Source organism: Siniperca chuatsi, linkage group LG14 (genome assembly GCF_020085105.1).
Source record: "Siniperca chuatsi isolate FFG_IHB_CAS linkage group LG14, ASM2008510v1, whole genome shotgun sequence".
Lineage (NCBI taxonomy): Eukaryota > Metazoa > Chordata > Actinopteri > Centrarchiformes > Sinipercidae > Siniperca > Siniperca chuatsi.
Genome location: NC_058055.1, coordinates 18,220,281 through 18,238,233, shown reverse-complemented (window position 1 = coordinate 18,238,233; position 17,953 = coordinate 18,220,281). Strand labels below are relative to the sequence as shown.

Sequence of the window (17,953 nt, the reverse complement as noted above, 5' to 3'; positions counted from 1 at the left end):
ATGCAGGTATGACAAGGAGAGAGGATATGCATGAATTCTGATGGGACATTGCATGTGTGTGTGTGGCTAGTATGTCTTTGTGTGCAGATGTAACTGTATTCGGATGCATTCACCCCTACAGTATGTTATGACAGTATGACAAAACATGACTACTGGGAACATAGTTTATTTATTCTTTTGTCTGAAGGACTGAAATTCAAGGTGAGAGAGAAAAAGTGACTTTAAAAGGTTGTCGTCTGTTAAGTGATGGATGTGGTGGAGGCTGCGATGATAAATGACTTCTTCTTGGTATAATCATTTGTGACTCAGCACCATAGCTTCTGACCACAGTGTTATATCGACATTCAGACTACGGTTTGTTTTTTGACTCATCATAGTGTCTGGTCTGTGTGTGTTTACATTATGTACATGTGTATGCCTACAGTACCTTTAATCTAGAAAAAAAAATCTAGAAATACAACTCTTATTTATTTCATTGTGAATGTAAAATGTGATTTTTTTTTTTTTTTAATGCCAGTATGAAATTAGATTAGAAATTTGCAATTTCTTGACATTTTGTGATGTGTAGTTGAGGCAGGGTTGTAAAGAAAGCCAAGCAATGAGGCAAATACCAAAACATTTTGCCAAAGTATGTGACTGGCTGAAATGAGTTTTCTTTTATTTATCATCTGTCATTTTGTGCACTTGCAGTTTGTACAACACTTAATCCAAGTGCATGAGAACTTCTCTATTAAAGGAATAGTTAAACGTTTTGGGCAAGGGTTTTATTCGCTTTCATTTCCGACAGCTACATGATATGCTGCGTGTTAAAGGTCCAGTGTGTAGGATATAGTGGCATCTAGCGGTGAAATTACAGATTGCAACCATTTGAATACCGCTTGCATCACCCTCCCCTTCTAAGCGTGTTGGAGAAACTACGGTGCCCGCAAAAAGCACGAATGGCCCTATCTACAGTGTTTGTCCGTTCTAGGCTACTGTAGAAAGATGGTGACCTCCGTGGAAGGGGAAATGAGCATATTAGGTCCCCTTTAAATAATTTTGCCTATTTTGTTATCTTATACAGTTCTACAGTTCTAACCATTTGTTTTTCAAAATGGCAGCACATGTGTGTGCTGTTTGATATAATTAATGAGAAATGATCTGTTTGTGTTTTACCTTTGTCCATCACACCAAATTGTGACTATTAACTATTGCAACACTGCTTGCCTGCAGTTTATACACTCCTCAGAGCACCCAAAACATAACTTTCATCAGGTTTTTGGCTTCCTTGGTAATGAGATGAGTTGGTACAAAAGAATTAATGTAAATTAAAATATACCTCATGGGTGAATCATATTCAATTTACCTGTTTTTCTCTCTCCTGGCATTTGGTAGGAGTTAATTACAGAGCCTAGTATGATTGGAAAAGTAAGACAAGGATAAAAACCGGTTGAATTCTGCTTTAAGTTCACTCCTGGATAGAATTATCACATTTTCAATAGTGTTAAACTTGGTTTTATGAAAGTTTGAAGGAAGAGAAGAGCGTGTGCTTCAGCATAATGTGGGCGCAAATAGGGAGCGATGAGTGTTACGGTTTTCATGTGCATGCATCTGTTTGGAGGTATGTATCGGTGTAGTAGACATGCACAAGCATGTTTATGTAGGTTACATGTTTTTGTTTTTAGTGTTTGTACTGTGTGTCTGCAAAATTTCCAATGAGTGTATCTGCAGTGTTCTCTCTATATGTGTGTGTGTAAGTGCTTGTAAATGTTTGGTCTATATTCACTATATATTTGAGTGTTTTGGTGTGTGTATGTTGTAGCTTGCCAGCTCTGTTAGTTGGTAAGAAAATATGTGTGTGTGTCTGTGTGTGAGATGCTCTGCCATTTGCGAGTGTATTGCCTGTTGCTGACAGCCAGGGCCAGAGGGGTGATCTAGTGTGATTCTGCTGTCATCTCACTATTGACTGGCTCTGCAGCCGTGACTTATTATAGTCATTCATCAACAACAGGTCTCTCTGCCTGGCTGTCTGTCTTCCCTGCCTGTCTACCTGTTAATCACCCGGACACCGCGCTTTCCCACTTTGCAGCAGAGTTTAACACTCAGTGACTAAAACTACCTCTTCATTTATCTGATTCCATCACTCTGCCTTTTTTGTCTGTTCTCTGTATCCCTCTATGTCTCTCTGTCTTGTAAACAAAAACTCTGATTCAAACCTCAAGCATAAGGCTGGTGTTATTCTATATTTTTCTTATAGTCAAGAAATCCAATGAAAGTACCAAAACAAAGGATGTGTTGTAGAGCCCTGCGTGGGCCAAAAACTCCAGCCCAAGCTCAGCCCCACCCCGGCAATTTTTCTGCTCGAGCTCGACCCGAGGCCGACACCAATATCACTTTAAGCTCTCTCTGATGTGCGCTCTTTCTGCAAAAAGGACAGCTTATTGTCAATAAATACCCCAAGGTACTTGTAGGAAGACACGCTTTCAATTTCAGAACCATCCAAAGTGCAAATATTGAAGTTGCCTCCAAAGAGCGGGATCTAGAGAATTGCATATATTTTGTTTTTGCTCTATTTAAGCTCTAGAAGTGAGTGCTGGATCGAATCAAATTCTGTCCGAAAAATAAAACGTTGTTTTCTCATTGTTTCACAGTGGTTACGTTCTAAACATGCCTGCAACACCGCGCTGTCGTCATGATGCAGCAGTTAGTGATATTGAAGAAAAACAATGAAACAATGCATCGGTTAAAAATATTGAAGTAGATGCATTTGTGGCATGCAGTGTCGACGTCATTGATTACTTCGACTACTCGCAGCAGCAACAATATTATTAACAACAATATTATTAATATACAAGGTGAAAAGTAAGGAACCTAAAATTTAACCCTGCGGTGCACCTTTAGTGACCGTCAAGAACGTGGATTGAGTAGAGTCAGCAACAATACATTGGGTTCTATTTATGAGATAGCTTGTAAACCACTGGCAGGCATTCTGACCCAAGCCAGCAGAGCATTGTCTATCTACTAAAAGTGAATGGTCAACTGTATCACAGGCTTTAGACAGGTCAATGTACAAAGCAGCGCAGTGCCGTCCATTGTCAAGACCATATACAAAATAATTTAGAACAAGAGATGCAGCTGATACAGCACTATGACCAGGTCTAAAACCAGACTGAAAAGAATTTAAAATGCAATTCCTACTCAGGAACAAATGAAGCTGACAATTAAATGTTTTCCGACTTCCATACATCTATGGCACCCAGCCCACTGGTTCCTACTGAAGATGCGAATCATTGAAAACAAACAAATAAATAGTTTCATTAAAAAACCCCAAATAAATAGTGCATTTGTTTGGGACTATTTTCAGTCACAGATTAATACACATGGCTCAATGGTGTGTTTTTAATAGTTTTTGGACAACAATGTAGGTCTATGGCACCGAGGAATAAAAACTATATGAGGCCTCAGCTACACTGGCACTACTTGTTACTATGATCAATTCATTGCTGGTTTTGCTCTTTTCATGTGGTTTGTTGACAATAAAAAAAAATATAGAATATTGCCTTGTTCTTCACACCTTGAGTGATGACATTAATATATGTACTATAGCTATGGCAACCTCTGCATAAGTGATATTTACCTTGTGAAAAAAGCTGACCAAAGCTTACTATACTTATAAGTTATTTTACTTGAAGTCCTTGTACATGATTATTTTCATTTCTTAGGTCATTGTTAGACAGTAGGACTTACTGTATGTCTCCACGCCAAGGTCTTGCAAATGTCTGTGTGCATAAAGACACTTTAGTTTATCCGTTCAGTGTTCTATTCTGCTCCTTACATGTATGTGTCAATAAAGACGTCCTCAAATGTGACACTCTGAACTTCAAGCTGAAGTCTTTATTTATTCAACAGTCTCTCTCTGTCTTCATATCTGTCTCTGTCCAGAGCTGGACAACCCAGAGGCCAGGGTGACAGAGATCCATGCTCTGGTGCACCGGCTGCCTGAGAAGAACAGACAGATGCTTGAGCTGCTGATGAAACACCTGGCCAAGTAGGTGGAGATATCACACACGTGGATAACTGCAGTCATTCATTGTCATGCTGTATCAGACATTGAGCATCTAAGAAACAGCACAGTATTTCATTTTAGTAGTTACTATGTAGTGTTAATAGCAATAGGGAACGCTCTCCTCTCATCTTTTGTCCTCTACATCCACATTGCTGTAATACTCCTTACCTTGATTGTTGTTGTTGTCCATCCTTGAGGAGGATTAGGGCTCTGTGTAATCTCTTGACCACATGCATTAAGGCAGTGTGAATTGTAAATAGAGACCCATACAGCAAGCCAAATCTATTACGTGAAGGAGCTACCATGGTCACGGCCCATTAAGGACTAGATGTCCGCACGTTTAGGTTAAAAATGGGCAAAATTTGGTTGAGAAGTTTTTCATACATCTGGTTTACTTATAACTTTTGTTTTAACAGGATTTAAATGACTATATTGCAATCTGAAACAGATCCTAACTTCACACTGAAATAAAGACATTGATGCTATTGAAACAATGTTACATGTAACATAAACATTGAAAAATAATTTCAAACTAATTTATCCCAGTTTTAACCTAGATATCTCTTGACATGCAAATCACCAAATCAGTGCTTACCAGGAGATAATAAGATGCTACTCACCCTTTGAGCTGATTGGAACTATTTTGCTCAAGGACATTTCAGCAGGGCAGATGCTGATGAGCACTCCAGATGATTAAGTTCAACAAATCTGTTGTAAGACTCCTGCAAAGATCAAATTTTTTCTACTGTACGTAGGCAACAGTATACTGTATAGACAAAAAAATTTGTGAATCAAACGCAGGTTGTCTGTCTGTAGATTACATAACCGCAAGCTGCTGCAGCCCATAAGCAAAAAAGCAGGGCATGACACTGTTGGCTTATGTGCAATTATTCCTCTAATGCAGCCCACTGGCATTGTGTTTTTACTCTAAAACCGCATCTAAGCCCTCTGGCTTCATCTGGCTTTTCTTCAACAGCAGCGGCATGATATAATGTGTGTCAAATTGGACATCAGCCATGTTTCTACAACATTTCTACATGCACAGCTTTACCTGGGCTTAGTGGATTACACCTGCCTTATAAGTTGAATGGCTAGATCAAACTAAACACACCTCAGCTCTCTGTCTCTTTCAGTTCAGATCAGATCAGAAGGTTTTTTGGCATCAGTGCCCTGTAAAAACAATATTGCCAAAGGGACTAAAATGTTCTTCTATCAATAGAGAAAATACACTCAGCTGCCAGTTTATTAGGTAGACGTAGCTAAAACTAATGCAGTGTAATACAACAGTCCTGTAATAAACCCAGCCTTCCTGAAGGTTATAATATAATGAAGTGTTTCTGCTATTTGGCCCACACTCATTGATATAAATACGGTGGGCAAAATAATAGAAACACATGCCAGTAATGCAATTATGTTCAACAGCACTACAAACTACATGTACATCCTCCAAAATGACCACATGTTGAATCGACACCTCTCTAAAAAAAGTTTCAACTAAAACTGAACATTATAACCTTCATGAAGGGAGGGTTCATTTTATATTACTGTTTGCTATAGCAACCTGTTTCAATACCCAATTCCCTATGTCTGTATGTAGTTAACACAGTATTAACTGGTCTTTTTGTAGCCTCTTGGGGGCAGTGGAACATGCTGTAAACACAACATTCACATATTATTAAGTCATGAAGTTATACTAAACTTGTTAACAAACGGAGTTGTGTTTCTGATGACCTGATGAATATACGTCCAATATTCACTCTCCTTTCAGCTCTGTTTGGTCTCCACTTACATCTTAGTGAAGTATCTGGTTCTGTAGCAGCTAAATACTCCACTATGTTTACAAGCTAGTCGCTAATTTTATCTATCTGCGGTGGTGCTGGACAGGTAGCATTTGGTGGGTTATCAGTTTGTTTCACTAAAAACAGCTGCTTTCTGCTGCTGGAAATGGAGTAAATGAGAGTGGTAACCCAAAACAGTAAAGTTGTGGGCTGTAAAACCAAAACAGTGAGCTGAAAGATGCTAAAATTCTTTGTAGCGCTGAGGGAACTGCAGAGTCAGGTGATAATTCTCTGTCGGTTCAACACTACAAGTGACACCTTTCACATTATGTTTCACATTCAATTATTGAGCAGTGCAGCTTTAAAAATGGTCAGAGTACAGGTTTATATTTGTGGAGCCACTCACTCTCTCTCTGTCTACACCCCCCCCAACAGTGTGGCCAATCACCACCAGCAGAACCTGATGACCATCGCCAATCTGGGTGTGGTCTTCGGGCCAACTCTGCTCCGCCCACAGGAGGAGACGGTGGCAGCCATCATGGACATCAAGTTCCAGAACATTGTTGTAGAGATCCTCATAGAGCACCATGAGAGGGTAAGAGGGTTTGAATGTGTATGTAAACAAATGAGACAGCAGAGTTTGGTGACGTGGTTGAGGATTAAATGAGTCCCTTGGCTTTGTCAAGGAGATTAATTGTGCATTAAAACAACAATTAACACACCCAACCATTTATATCTGACCAAGCACCTGCTACACACACAATAACTGTACTGCATATACTCTATATACACTTCAAAGCCACTTTCTCCTTGATCCAATATCCAAGCAGCTTATTGGCAGGCCAAGCTGCTTACAGATGACACCATGGCAAAAAACAAATCAGCATGACTGTCTGAGACCCTAGCATTGTGCACACACAGTGTGTAAACAGGAAACAAACAAATAACACATATGCCACACCTGTGTGCATGCATGAATTTTTACCCACAGACAGTGGGTATAAGTGTATAAGTGTGTTGAAAGAATACACCAGATGTGTTAGCCCTCTCCATCCTCCACACTTCTCAGACAGCAGCTGTCTCCAGTGCAATGTGCAAAAACAAAACAAGTATAAATACTTTGATAGAGTGGCTCTGAATCCTTAAAAAAATCTCATCACAGTCCTTGTGTAACTGTGTATCTTCTACTGTGGAGCTGTAGAATAATTACTTCACTTCACATATCTGCACTCTTCCACAAATAAAAGATGATTAGGTCAATTTTTCAGCCATTTTGTTTGCTGAATTCAGCCTAAAACTTGTGTGAAATGCTTTTTTATTCTCTTTCCTTGACAATATAACTATCTAGTAAAATGAAAAGATTTCATTTTGGTGTAAACAGTATTGAAATGATTCTAATGAGACTAATACAAGCAGAGCAACATTAGTTTTGGAAAGTTTGAAAAATATAGAGATACATAATTAGTGAGGGGGAAAAAAACTTGAAACTTTATCACAGCATGGGATTTTCTGCATCATGCCTAATTGTGCTTCAAGCTCACATCAGCTCACATAATAGACTATATCTCTTTTCAACAGAGCAAGAAGGGAAGAATTGTTAACTAGACATAAAATGAGTCACAGAACCACTGGTGGTTTAGCAGAACTTTGTATTGTGTCATGATGCTTTTTTTTTAGAACAGTTTTTATATCAAATCACAATCTTGTATTGTTTCATGGCTGTTTATGTTTTTACATTTCAGCACAACATCATTTTCACTGTCTCTGCCCTAAATGTGATAAGATAAGCCACATTGCCCTGCAGTTACATATGAGACCATAAATTGATTGACAGCAGAAAGAACATACTGTACACATGTTGTTTAATGGAGAAAGTTTTTTTCTGTAACTTTTCACTGGCATTTTTGTTTTGTAAATTTAGATATTGTTTCTGTGGTAGTACTCATACTTGACTTGTTTGTGCAGATATTCAGGGACGTGCCGAGTTCTACAGGCAGTTCAACCAACATGCAGCTCAACCTGACCAGGAGGAGAAGCACCGAGAGCAAAGCCCCGTCCTGCAGCGAGAGGCCTCTCACACTCTTCCACACACCAACACATTCCCAGAAAGGTGAGCTGAATCACCTAATGTGCCTAATAAAAATAATAAAATCAGTTTTCATTTGAGTTGACTCATGTCTGCTATGTGTGGTAACCATATGGTAGGCTTAAGTCTCTATAACATTAGATTGTCAGTGGTCAGTTTTGCTTTGAGTTGGTTAGCTTATGTTCAGAAAGAGTTCACAGTGGTCAACAGACGGTCTTAGAACAGGAAAAGGCATGTCACTATAAAAGTGGCTACTTGCAGGAAAAAAACAGCATTTTTCTGGCTGAAAACACCAAAGAGTTTGTAAATCTTTCTTTATTCTTGTAGGTGAAAAAAGGAACAGTGTTGTCAATGCCACAGTTGCAGAGCTGCAGCCGCCGGTTTCCTCTTCTGCCAACTGTAACAGCAGCAGCAGTAGCAACAGCAGCAGCCAAGGTCGAACCCCGAGACACAGCCTGACCAGCAACGACGGAGAGCCGGACACCCGGCAGATCCGGCCCAGCTCACTGTGAGTGGGACAGAGTGATTATCAGAATATGAAACTGAAGTTAACCTGTATAGTTCCTCATAGATATCCTGTAGGCAGTATTATTTATAGTTCGGTCAGGACCACTTTAGTCTAAGAAAACTTTTATTTGATCTGCAGTAAGATAGGTTTTGCGGTATGGCTGTGTTCTGGGAGAACAAACATCTCTGTCCTTCCATGTGCACACATAGAAAGCCTAAGGCAGGGAGAGCAGTAGCAAGCCCCCCCCCCAGGGTACAGAACAGAGCAGGCATCAATGACAACAGAAATGACATTGATTAGTCAGACACAGCATTAAAGGAGGAGCTGGGGTGGAGGTGGGTTGCAAAGCGGCTTGCAGAGGAAGCAGCAAGGGAAGGCATGCTAAAGCAGCTTAAATAAGGGATCTTGTATGAGATTTGCCAATTGAATGCGTAGAAGGGAATCAGCTGAGCCATCAGCTGATGTGGGCTGGCTTGAGATTGGCTGCTGTCAGCTGATGTAGCTGAGATTGGAAGGTGAGCTTGACATTGTGGCCTGCCTGAACTAACGCTATGCTCAATTTGATTATTTAAAAAACAGTCAAACAGTCACTGACTGAATCATAAATGAATAATAATTTAGCAGTGTTTATTTTGTACCATTTGCAGTGCAGATTCAGTGCAGTTTAGCCATGTATTGTTTAATTAACTACTTTGAGAGATAATCAGCATCTCATTTTCATGTTTTTCCCATTATATCTTCATTTTCTACTACCAGAAACATTTTCTGAGATATCCATGTTTACTTTAAGCTGATGTGAAAAGTGTCCAATTGTAGAAGGAAACACAAAAACTTTGGGATGTTTGGGGACATAAACATCCATGAGAAAATCTGTTTAAACTGATCAGCATCTTGTAAAAAATCTGGGTATTTTTTCAAGGAATTTCTTCAATAAGCAGTAAATGATGAAGGGGAGAAGGGAAAGGGAAACAGAAACAATATTAAGAGAAATGCAAAAAAAACCCCCAAAAAATAGATTAAAACGTTTTTTTTTTTCAGATGTTTGTGAGTGAGGGATGAAGGACGGGCAGAGAGTTTGGAAACATTTGTATGTACAAAGTCATATACATGCACACAAATATTAATTTCAAATGCACTGGGAAACACATGGGTTCAAGAATGTACACACCCACTTTTTTTAATGCACACAGAAATTCGCAGGCACAGGAATGCATGAGCACACACACACACACATGTCAGCACACACTGGGCATATGTGGCAGCTAAGAGCTTGGAGAAGTAGTCTTGTGAATGGCAGGTTGTCGGTTCAAATCCCAAAAGCAACTGAACTGAACTCTAACTGCACCAACGATAGAAGACTGTGTCTACTTCCCCTGAATGAGGGAAATTTTAAATAAAAAATTGTACACAAAATCCCTCTCACATGCATGCGCACATAAATTTATCATGTAGCAGTTACATAATCTAGTCAAATAAGTTTTGAATACAATCAAACTATAAAAAGTACCTGGCATGTATATTTTGGATTTATCTTACACTGACCGGCAGTTTACACAACTGAAACCAAAGACCAACTTTAAAAAAATATTTTAACAGGTCTGATCAAGCCCCTTTCCCTGTGAGAAGTACCATATATCTTCACATAAACACTGGACACACCCATCTTGAGGTTATTAACAGGTGTAAACACACACACCTGCATATGGAATTCACAGTGACATGAGGCTGAGCACGCACACATGGCCTGACACATACATAGTACGCACGCGCACACACACAGTGTCTTCATCTGCCTGTCCATCATCATGGGATCACCTGCTCCATCATGTTGTTTCTGAAAGCCACTTTGGTGTTGACATACACCTTGTTAGACCAAGAGAACATACACACTACCAATCATCTCATTTACTGACACAACAGTGACAGATCTTCAAGTAAAGCCTGTCACAAAGATGATTGCATGTCACCACTGATTACTTTTCTCCTTCTGTCTTCCCACTGCCACCTCCACTCCTTCTCCTTTACTCCCTCACTCTCCTTCATCTTCATTCTTTTAATCTCTCACTCATGGATAGTTGTTATATCTAGCTATTGTTCATTTACTTACTTCTAGAGGTGAATTCTGTCACTCTTATTACTTTTCATACATTGCTCTGTATGCCTGTCGCTGATGAGGACATCTAGTCGTAATCTGACTGATGTGATCAATTAAAGCAACATGTTTGAACACCCACCACACTTGTAGCAATCGATTCTAGTAGAAAGTTCTCTACAAGTCTTTACAGTCGTAGCAACTGTGAAAATCCAGCTCCCCTTGTTGTTGGCTTCATTGTGCTGTAGATCAGCCCTAATTACAAAAGCCACATGAATAAATATACAGAGCAAACACGTTATACAGTACTGTATGAACAATATTTTGAAACACTATGACCTTAGTCCTTAAATACTGGGATTTGGAAAGACCTAAAAACCATATTATCATATATTTTGTGCCTGAAGGCTTCAGACTGACAAGGTGATCATATCTCAAAATGAAGGGCCGTTGATGTATAGTTATGTTATTAACCCACATACAATAACTGTACTGTAGAGAGGAACACTGTACTAGTCACGGCTTTGTTTCTGCTTTAGTAAAGTCCACTGAACTGTTTTCTGCTGTATTACAGTTGCTGCTATATTCATCTGAAAAGTAAAGAAATGTTCATATAGACCCCTTGACAAGCAGCTTCATCCTCTAAATGTAATAAAAATGTCACATAAGTTGAAAAGTTATGGTCCTTTCAAAGTGAGGTGCGTGGGTATGTGTGAGTTGTGCTTCACAAAGTGCAACGTCTGAACTTGATGTAGAAAAAAACTTTAAATGCCAAGTACAAATGTAATCCGCTTCAATCGTAGACAGTTGGTATTTAGTTACTATTTAGTAAGGACATGTGTATATATATTTATTACAGAGTCCACCTCAGGGTGTTATGCAAAGATAGAAGAGATATGTCATTCATGACTGCTTGTTGGTGATATGAGGAGGGAAGAGGAAAAAGAAGAGTTGATAAGAAAAAATATACAGCAGGGAGATTAAGGGCCTGAAAGAGATATTGAAGAGCACGAAGAGCAAAAGGGTGACAGACAAGCGTTTTCAGATAGTCTTCCCATTATGAGTCACATTAAAGAGGCATTTAATGACCGAGGTGAACAACCTGTTGGTGATGATAGGGCACCTAATGGTGCATGAAATGATATGTTCACAGATGAAATAGATTTCCCTTCATTAACTCTGCCCCAGCCAATTTAGCCATTAGCATCTTGCAATTTCTAAGACGAAAAGCCTTACGCTCTTTGCACTTGGATTATGGCTAAATTTTATTTTCATGCATGAAAAAAGAGAAGTGTGTGGTCAAACCTGTACGAGCTCAGTGTGAACAAGACACACCGTAGCAGATTTTATTTTAGATTTAAAGCTACAGTAGAGCTGTTGGGTGATTTTCAGCTTCTCGACAACCAACCACAAAGAAAACTCTACACATTGGAGGTTAGAGAAAGTGTATTTCCAAAGCTTTCTGGCTGGAGTAGTCAGTGAAGTGTGAATCTCCAAGGAGCTGCCAAGGCCAAGATAGATATGGTGAGATTCTCAAGATTGTGCCAGGTTGTCCTTTTAAGGCAACAATCCCACATTGTGGGAAATTTGTTTGTGTCATCTTAATTACTTAGTCAAATGAGAGGATGCAAAATCCATAGTAATCAATTTGATCTCTGTGTGTAGGTTCAGCTTGTCTAGTCTTAGCACAAAGACTGAAAAAGAGATTAAACCAAAGAGTAATGAAATCAATCTAACTTGAAGGCAAAGAAACATACATCTCAGACAAATTGCCCTTGGAAGCCCAGTATTAGTTCCAATGTTGGTTGACAGTAATAAGCCAGACTCTCATATAAATATATATGTATTTTGCTACTCATTCTTTACTGATGACACAATGCACATTCTGTTATGGAAGGTTTGATATTTGCATCAAAATAATTGATGATGTCTTTCTTGAAAAACTGTTGACTGCATCTCATCAAAAATGTTCACAAAAAACCCCCCAAAACTGCCACTTTACCTTAAGTACACTTATGGGGAAGGAATGCATGACAAATTTTGTTGTCAGGATGCTCAGTAAAATGTTCTTGAAAAGAGTGGCAATCCTCCTGACAGCTTGCGAAAATTGATTTTTCCTCTGTTAGCACAAAAAAATAGAATCATTCCAACAGATATTTTGTTTGTGCACAATGGCCATGTTGTCCTTGAAATGTGTAACTAAAGGATGAATGCAGGATAGTGGACAGAATAATTTAGAATTTTATTGAATTAGCTGATATGTGGCTTTGAGTTTGAGTTTTCTAAAAATATTCTGATAGAGACATAGAGCCTTAACATCATGGAGGTTTAAGTTCAAGCAGGAGTCTAACTGAGGTCAAGAGCCAAAAGAGTTGTTTGTCTATTTAAAGTTCACCCACACATTGTTACCTTGAACATGAATACAATGAAAACTACTTTTTACATTGTAATAGTAATACATAAGTCTCTTTATAGTGAAATAAGTAGCAGTATATTTGCCTATCCATATAAAGTTTGACCAGTTAAAGGGACACTCATTTTTACACATGAAGATCAGTTTACTCATGATGTGGAGTACTACACAGCCAGTGAAAACAGTTGTATAATGTTTTCTGTGGCTCTGGAGGCAGCTTTCTAAAGTTAAAAATATAACCCTGATGATGTCATAGTGAGGTCATCAAGGTTATCTCAGCTTGGGCTACAAATTCTTCTTCTACGGTCTTGGATTACAAACTGGGGGTGAGAAATTTGAAAGACATGGATTACCAGGGAGGGGGGGTTTAAAGCCTAATTCATACTTTATGCATGTTTGTGAGGGTCCACTTTGGTCTACATGACGTAAATGTCGTCATCTGCCCCATGTCCGCACGGATGTCCACATAGGGGTCCGCACCAACTGCGCATGCTCGAGATAAGCAAGAACAATGGCCCGGGTCCGTTTGCAGTTGAAGTAGTTGCTGCCGAACTTTGGAAGTGCTTTGATTTGTACGATTTGTACATGCTTTCCATCAATGGCGCCCAAACACAGTGGAAAGTTACAAATCATTCAGAAATCTTGTGCTGTGTCCACCCACTGTGCTTGGGACAAGAAGGCAACAAACTCCGGCAGCAGGCTACTCCATAGAGCTTGGCACAAATCAGGAATAATCAGTGACACGTTGCTACAGCCCAATCTGTAACATGCCGCTATACTTTGCTGCAAATATTCTGAGGTGTGGAACGCCAGAGCTATGTGGACCCTCAATGTAGTATGAATGGAACTGCGTGTGTCTGCGTGACCGGTACAAGTCCACAGCTGTCCAAGGAAAGTATGCCCGGCCATACAAGTTTGAGCCTCCAGAGTCAGAATCCAGTTCAGAGGACAATGACCAGCTACCCGAGAATCAATCTCGTCCCTCTCGGTCTGCAACACAATGGTAATTTTTTTCTCTCCCTTTTATGCAAGTTAGCAATATATAACTAGCATGGCTAGCATGAATAGCCACATAAAGTTAGGCTACCAATAAATAACAGAATAAAACATATGTTGCCACTTTAGCAGATTATTTTTATTATCTGTCACAGATCAAACTGACAGCCATCATGGTTTTAGTTATGTTGCATATTAAGTATGAAAATTATGTGAATAAAATACTACAGCCTTTACAGTAACCAGATCTTAATGCAGTTTCACACATATGGAAGATTTTGGACTAACATGTAAGACAATGATATATATAATATGAGGGAAGATCTTGTGGATCCATAGTAGCACTGAAGCTGTTTTGGAGGCTCGTGGTAGCCTGACTCCATATAAGACACTTGGTTTTTCCTTTCATTTTAAACCCATCTTCAACTACACATAGTTGCAGTTCTTCTGACTGCTTTAGTGTGGATTGCTGAATATCATCATTGCAAAACACACTGTCCAGATCACTTTTATGTACGGTTGTTCATAATATAGAATTGACAACTCAAATGATTGACAATATCTTTAGTCACACTGTGAATTAAACTGTATTATACAGGTGTACCTGTGGAGGATGTAGGACAAGAGGATGAGAATGTCTGCTGCAAAGACCTTAATGCTGTATGTAAAGATAAACAAATGTATCTTCCACAATGATCAATAAAAGTATGAATACACAACCAGTAGAGTATTAGATGTCTAGCACTAAAACACTTTATAACACAAACTCCAACAGATTCAGAATAGATGTGGAGAGCTTCCTGAAGAGCCACGGTGTATGACACTTCATCTAGGCCTTGAGCCTGTCTGCCTGAACCCTTACTCCCTGCAAAATGATGAAGATGAAGGAAAGAGCTGTGTAAGTTAGACAATAAAATATTTTTTTTGATTTTGAATGTGTAGAAATTTCATTTGTGTTGATCAAATGGTATGCCTGTCTTTCAAAAACTGGTAAGGTTTAGGACTCAAGAACCTCAAGTCGCACTGTTTTTGCAATCATATTAGTGATGTTGATTAATGTATACATGGATCTGTGTATAAATAAACTATGGGAGAGTTCACTACGTTACAGTATCTTGAGGATCAATGTGCACCGAAAACAATAAAATTAGCTTTAAATAGGCAAACAAAGTATAATGATGTTGCACTAACACATACATTAGTCAAGTAAGGTCAGTTTTATTCAAACAGTCCAATATCACAAATTGCCTCAAATGGCTTTAGAATCTGTACAATATACGACACCCTCTGTCCTTAGAACCTCGAATTGAATGAGGAAAAACTCCCCCAAAAAACGGGGAAAAAATGGCAGAAACCTCAGGAAGAACAGCAGAGGAGGGATCCCTCTCCCAGGATGGACAGACATGCAATAGATGTCGTGTGTACAGAATAGATTCACAACAGAAAATCACAGTATATACAATTATGATGACAAAATGTCGATTGTAAAACATAAGTGAAGAGGATGGATCCAGAAAGACAATTATGCAGCTTCAGGTGATGTCCACTAAGTAGGATCTGAGCCACACCACCTTCTCTCCACCATAGAGACAGCAGCACTGTTCCAGCAGGAGGCCCACAATCACAGATCCAGACTCCGCAGCTCCGGAGGCAGAAATATTTGCTGAATATTTGCTGACGAGAAAGCACAAATCTACGGGAGAGATAAAATATAGAGTTAGTAACATGCATTAATGGGATAATCATTCTGAAAATTTTGCTCTATGGTCATGAAAATTCACTGAAAAAACAAAACAAAAACAACTGACCACCTACCCAAAGCAAACCTAGATAAATATAAAATTGCCACATGACGACATTTTGTTGTTATTTTGTCATTACAGTTGTGCTCGCTACCTGGCCTACAGATGTTTTGTTTCCTGGCGCTGGGGATACCTGGGAAAGCACAACAGGGTTGTCATACCTTCTTGTGTTGTGCGCCGTATTCATCAGGAGTACCTGGATGAAGATGGGGAGTACGCAGGCTTTAAACCTCCCATTTAAATTTAAAAAGTCTTGTATTGTAATTCTTTGGTAATGTGTTATGTACACAATTATTTATTCAATACACTTTTAATAAATTTCATAGAAGTCTTGGACAGCTGTCAATCAGTTTTTGAGTAATGGTATGTTTGTATGTTTGTCACAACTGACTTTTTTTTTGAGGCTGGTGGGGCTCTAGTGCAGGGATGGACTGAGGCAGGAGGTAGGCTGGAAAATCCCTCTCCATGTCTTTCTCTCTCAATTTATTAAATAGTTTCACTTCGCGGCTGATGCTTTTTTTTTACCATGTGACTATCGTTACCCACCAATGTGGCTGGAAGATCCATAATTCTACATTGCAAAGCAAAATAATCACCTGCTTTTGGTTAGCTAATTTTACACCCTCCCGGGAAGGCACGTCTCCCGTAGTCAATGTTTTCAATCCCGATCTACATATAATTCCTTGCCATAGCTAAATTGATGCACATACAATATTACCCATCTTTTGTGGATTAGCAGTATATTTTCCAATGGATTAACATTACATGCAGTAACGTTAGCTAGTTTACATGAAAATTATGTTAGGCTAATGTTACACTATGTAAAATCACGTTATGGGGTTGCAGAATTTAGTAGAGTTACTGTGGACTACCTACTGTAATTATAACATAAGCACACAAGACAACTTACACTTATTGGTGTACAGGTACTGCTGACGATGGCACCAGTTGTTGGCAGGATGGGAGGATGAAGGCTCTTCACAAAATCATTCCACGTCTTCTTGATGTCATCATTTTTGGGAAATTTAAATAAGGAGACAGAGCTGTTTCGTAAATTCTCACATCCACATTCTCACGGGAATATGCATTGGCGGGAGGAAAGCATAGTTAGCAAGCAACATGTACGCTGTAACTAACGGTAATGACTGTAACTCACGATTGAGCATGAACCACTGATGCTAATGCACTCTAGTTATTATTAGTGTTAGGGGAGGGGCCATGCTCAGTGGCTCCATGATTTCAGCCCCGCCCAAAAAATCCTGAACACAAAAATGGTGAAAAACTGTTCAACGGTCTAACTCCACAATTCAGTACTACATAGTTAACAGTCTTTGTAAAATGTTTTAAGCAATACATTTCTAACATTTATAATGTGTTTAGAAACAAATTTCAGAATTTCCTTTACACAGACTTTAACAAGGAGACGTTGTAGAGTTGCATTGTGGGTAGTGTAGTATCCAGTGTTTTTGGAGCTTCACTCATACTAGGAACTAAAAGTCAGGATATCTCGGCCACTCTTCGATTTTGACTTTTCTATTTTAATTCTGTATTTTGCAAGTCCCTCAATGTACTGTAATGGAAGTGCAAATACTAAATTGCTGGAGTACCCCTTTAAATCCCTGCAACAAAACCTGTTTTATATGCAAAGTTAAGGATCAGTAGTTCTCCTTTGAACAAACTTTTTCAATAGCTCAAGGATGCCCAAGTTCTGATTTATTAAAGCCCATTTACAGCATAAATTGCCTCTATTTTTTAACAAACAGCACACAGGGTCTGTCTGGGGTAACTGACTCGGATCCCAGCCCAGACCATGTTTTCTCAATCTCTCAAAGCCAAACATCATGAATTTCTAAGAAAAGCCAGCCTGCACCCTCATCACAGACAAGAGAGAAGTACAAAGGTCGGAAGTTAACAACTGGGCCTTCAAAAGCCCCGCATTCCCCTGTGGCAGATGTTATTTTCAGTTTTGCCACCCTGACCACTGGTCAGGGTTTCTTCATTTCATAGTTTGTTGTCAGGTGTGAAATGCCTGGAGGTCTCTTCACACCTCTTTAAAAATATCTCTTTTAAATTCTTTCACAAACAAATCGCATCCCCATAACTCTCTCTAGTAATGCAGGAGAAATAAATATTTAAAAAAAGAAAAAGAACTAAAAAACAAAGTCAAATTGGCAAATGAGGCTAGTGCGCTAATATAGAAATGAGTAAGTAGAAGATTGCTGTCTGACCTCTG

At 39.1% G+C, this 17,953-nt stretch overlaps 1 protein-coding gene across 8 annotated transcripts in view; it reads left to right on the top strand.

Annotated features, from left to right (window-relative positions):
• Positions 1-17,953, top strand: part of LOC122888751 (rho GTPase-activating protein 26-like) — a 105,813-nt gene that overhangs the window by 73,084 nt on the left and 14,776 nt on the right. For 4 of the 8 annotated variants that reach the window (XR_006380774.1, XM_044223563.1, XM_044223562.1 and 1 more), the window contains 4 exons: positions 3,922-4,027; positions 6,259-6,418; positions 7,789-7,933; positions 8,237-8,417. Coding sequence is in view for 5 of the 8 variants with exons in the window: in XM_044223563.1 (XP_044079498.1) it covers positions 3,922-4,027; positions 6,259-6,418; positions 7,789-7,933; positions 8,237-8,417 (592 nt within the window). In the remaining 3 variants the exon portion in view is untranslated. Of the gene's footprint in view, positions 1-3,921; positions 4,028-6,258; positions 6,419-7,788; positions 7,934-8,236; positions 8,418-9,455; positions 9,505-14,516; positions 14,579-14,693; positions 14,806-15,801; positions 15,934-16,123; positions 16,164-17,953 lie in introns of those variants that run through there. The other 4 variants (XR_006380775.1, XM_044223565.1, XR_006380776.1 and 1 more) reach the window with 4 other exon arrangements.